At 34.7% G+C, this 2,290-nt stretch overlaps 1 protein-coding gene across 1 annotated transcript; it reads right to left on the reverse strand.

The window, feature by feature from the left end:
- Positions 1-451: 451 nt before the first annotated feature.
- Positions 452-1,394, reverse strand: LOC122656297. Its single transcript, XM_043850781.1, has 2 exons — positions 1,217-1,394; positions 452-990 (listed from the first exon to the last, which is right to left on the reverse strand). The coding sequence occupies exons 1-2, from the start codon at positions 1,294-1,296 to the stop codon at positions 510-512; spliced, it is 561 nt and encodes a 186-aa protein (XP_043706716.1). The 5' UTR covers positions 1,297-1,394; the 3' UTR covers positions 452-509.
- Positions 1,395-2,290: the final 896 nt, after the last annotated feature.

Here is a 2,290-nt window from a genome sequence, read left to right on the forward strand (position 1 = left end):
ATTCATGAAATTTTTCTACTTATCTGCCCATCTCATTGTTCTCCTAAAAATGAATACAGATCCCTTAATTAGCGGAAGTTCTTAATTAAGACCTTACTTTACAGCCAGAGACTTCACTCGTGAGTGAGAGAGAGAGAGAGAGAGAGAGAGAGAGAGAGAGAGAATGTTGTGGTGGTACCATCTTTTTGTGGTCCAAAGTTTATTGGAAATGCCAAATTGAAGTTTAGGAATATTTGAAAGAGAAAGAACGATAGAACTATATTTACTGCCATTTACTTTGCTGGTCTAAAGTTTATTTGAAAGTATCAAATGTAAGGATAAGAAAATCCAATCTTTCTCTCTCTCTCTCTCTCTCACACACACACACACAAAAGAAAGGAAAAGAGAGAAGAAAAAGAAACTGCTTTCCTAATGAAAAGAAGAACCAGGTAACAATTCTGCAACTTCAGAACTTGGTCTTTCTTTTTTTAGGGAAAACTTGAAAAAAAAAAAAAAAAAATCAATAAAATTTAATCATCCCCAGCCATAACCATTCTACTAAGAGGACTAGGCCCAAGTTTTCTTCTCCTCATGGAACTTCTCTTCCTAATTACTTCCATCTCATTCCTTCTCCGGGCTTTCATCATTGCTTTTTCTTCCACCACAAATCTTCTCATTAAGACATTATCAGTTACCGATTTTCCGCGGAAAATTCTCCTTCCCTCTGCACTAATTCTTGAACTATTAAGAACCTTTTCTTGAGGAGGCATAGCCAATGGCTTTGTTGATCTTGGATAACTGTTGCTTCTTCTTGGTGGAAGATCAGCTTGAAAAATCTCAGTGTAAGAAGAGATTGGTGCACATAGACAAACTCTTGTGAATGAAGTTGCAATCTTGAGAGAAGTACACTTCTTTAACTTTGAACTACTTGAATTTGTTGTGATCTCAGTGGATTTTGATATGGGTCTCCATAAATTTGCTGCTTCCATTGCTCTCTGATACCAAGGCTTCCTATAACATAAGAATGAATGTTAATTAGCTAATGAGGGTAATTATTTACAAAAAGAAACTCATTTAATTAAGAAAGGACCTCAGTTTCTATGTCTATACATCAATAGACATATAAAGATCAATCAAGCAAGAAAGCTTAGTCAATTTGGTGATGGCTGATGCTTGTGACACTGTGTGTGTGTGTGTGTGTGTGAGAGAGAGAGAGAGAGAGAGAGAGTTTCAATACCTTGTTTGTGAATTCTTTGGATCTTGCATGAACACAAGCAAGATATGAGAGAGTTGGAGAAGAGAAGGAAGGGAGTTCATCTGGAATTCCGGATAGATGGTACTAAAGTGTTTGTTTGAATTGTCAATGAAAGATGACAAGGTGATCCATTTCTTTTTCTCTCTTTTTCTTTCTCAAAGGATTCCTCTCTCTCTCTCTCTCTCTCTGTAGTACAATGTTTTCACTAATAAATATTGAATCCACTTTTAGCTTTTGTTTTGCAATTACAGAAGTACCCTTATCTGGTACAATTTTTCTCTAATTAAATAAGCTTGCAATGGTGTTGTAATCATGTGTGTTGTATTTTAATCTTTCTTTGTATGTAGTTTAGTTTAGTGTTCTTTGCTTTTTTTTTTATTTTCCTTTTTCCTTTTTCTTTAAAGGATGACTTTTAATAATCTATACGAGTATACAAACATCAACGGTCTGTAATCTTCCATAAGCTATAGAGAGAGAGAGAGAGAGAGAGAGAGAGAGAGAGAGAGAGAATCTTGAAGTGGAAATGCTATATTATCCTTATCAAAGGGAATACTTTCACAAGCATAGAGACCCTTAAGAATCATGTAATCATGCTTAGATTATTTTATTGATCGTTTACTAGCATGCTAAGATGGTTTAGAACTTTGGATCAAGACTCTGAAGAGAGAGAGACAGATTGAGATTTGAAGTGGGAAAAGTAAACAGTTGATTTTGTCAATCTTGACAAATTACATAAGTTTCCCATATTTGAAATTGAGATTGAAATTGAAATATTTTATACTACTATTACTACTACTACAATGAAGTTAATCTCACACTAATCAAATCCAGTTTTGATGCTGTCAAAGAAGAACTTTATTTAGGGAAACGTGAAAACTCATGACATTGTACATAACCTACCCCAGCTCTTCCCATAAAAAATAAAAAATAAAAAACAAAAAAAAAACATACCCCAACTCTTACGAGACCGATGTGGGACTATTGTACATAACATTATCTCATCTTTTAACAGCCGCCGTCCTCGTTGGCCCACTCCAAATCAAGTAACCTTTTCTA

This window comes from Telopea speciosissima, chromosome 3 (genome assembly GCF_018873765.1).
Source record: "Telopea speciosissima isolate NSW1024214 ecotype Mountain lineage chromosome 3, Tspe_v1, whole genome shotgun sequence".
Classification (NCBI taxonomy): domain Eukaryota; kingdom Viridiplantae; phylum Streptophyta; class Magnoliopsida; order Proteales; family Proteaceae; genus Telopea; species Telopea speciosissima.

Excerpts from the sequence above, each read along its gene's own strand:
- LOC122656297 (XM_043850781.1), bottom strand. The coding sequence starts at position 1,296 with ATGAACTCCCTTCCTTCTCTTCTCCAACTCTCTCATATCTTGCTTGTG. Across the intron at positions 991-1,216 it reads CCAAAGAATTCACAAACAAG|GAAGCCTTGGTATCAGAGAG; the intron begins GTATTGAAACTC and ends CTTATGTTATAG.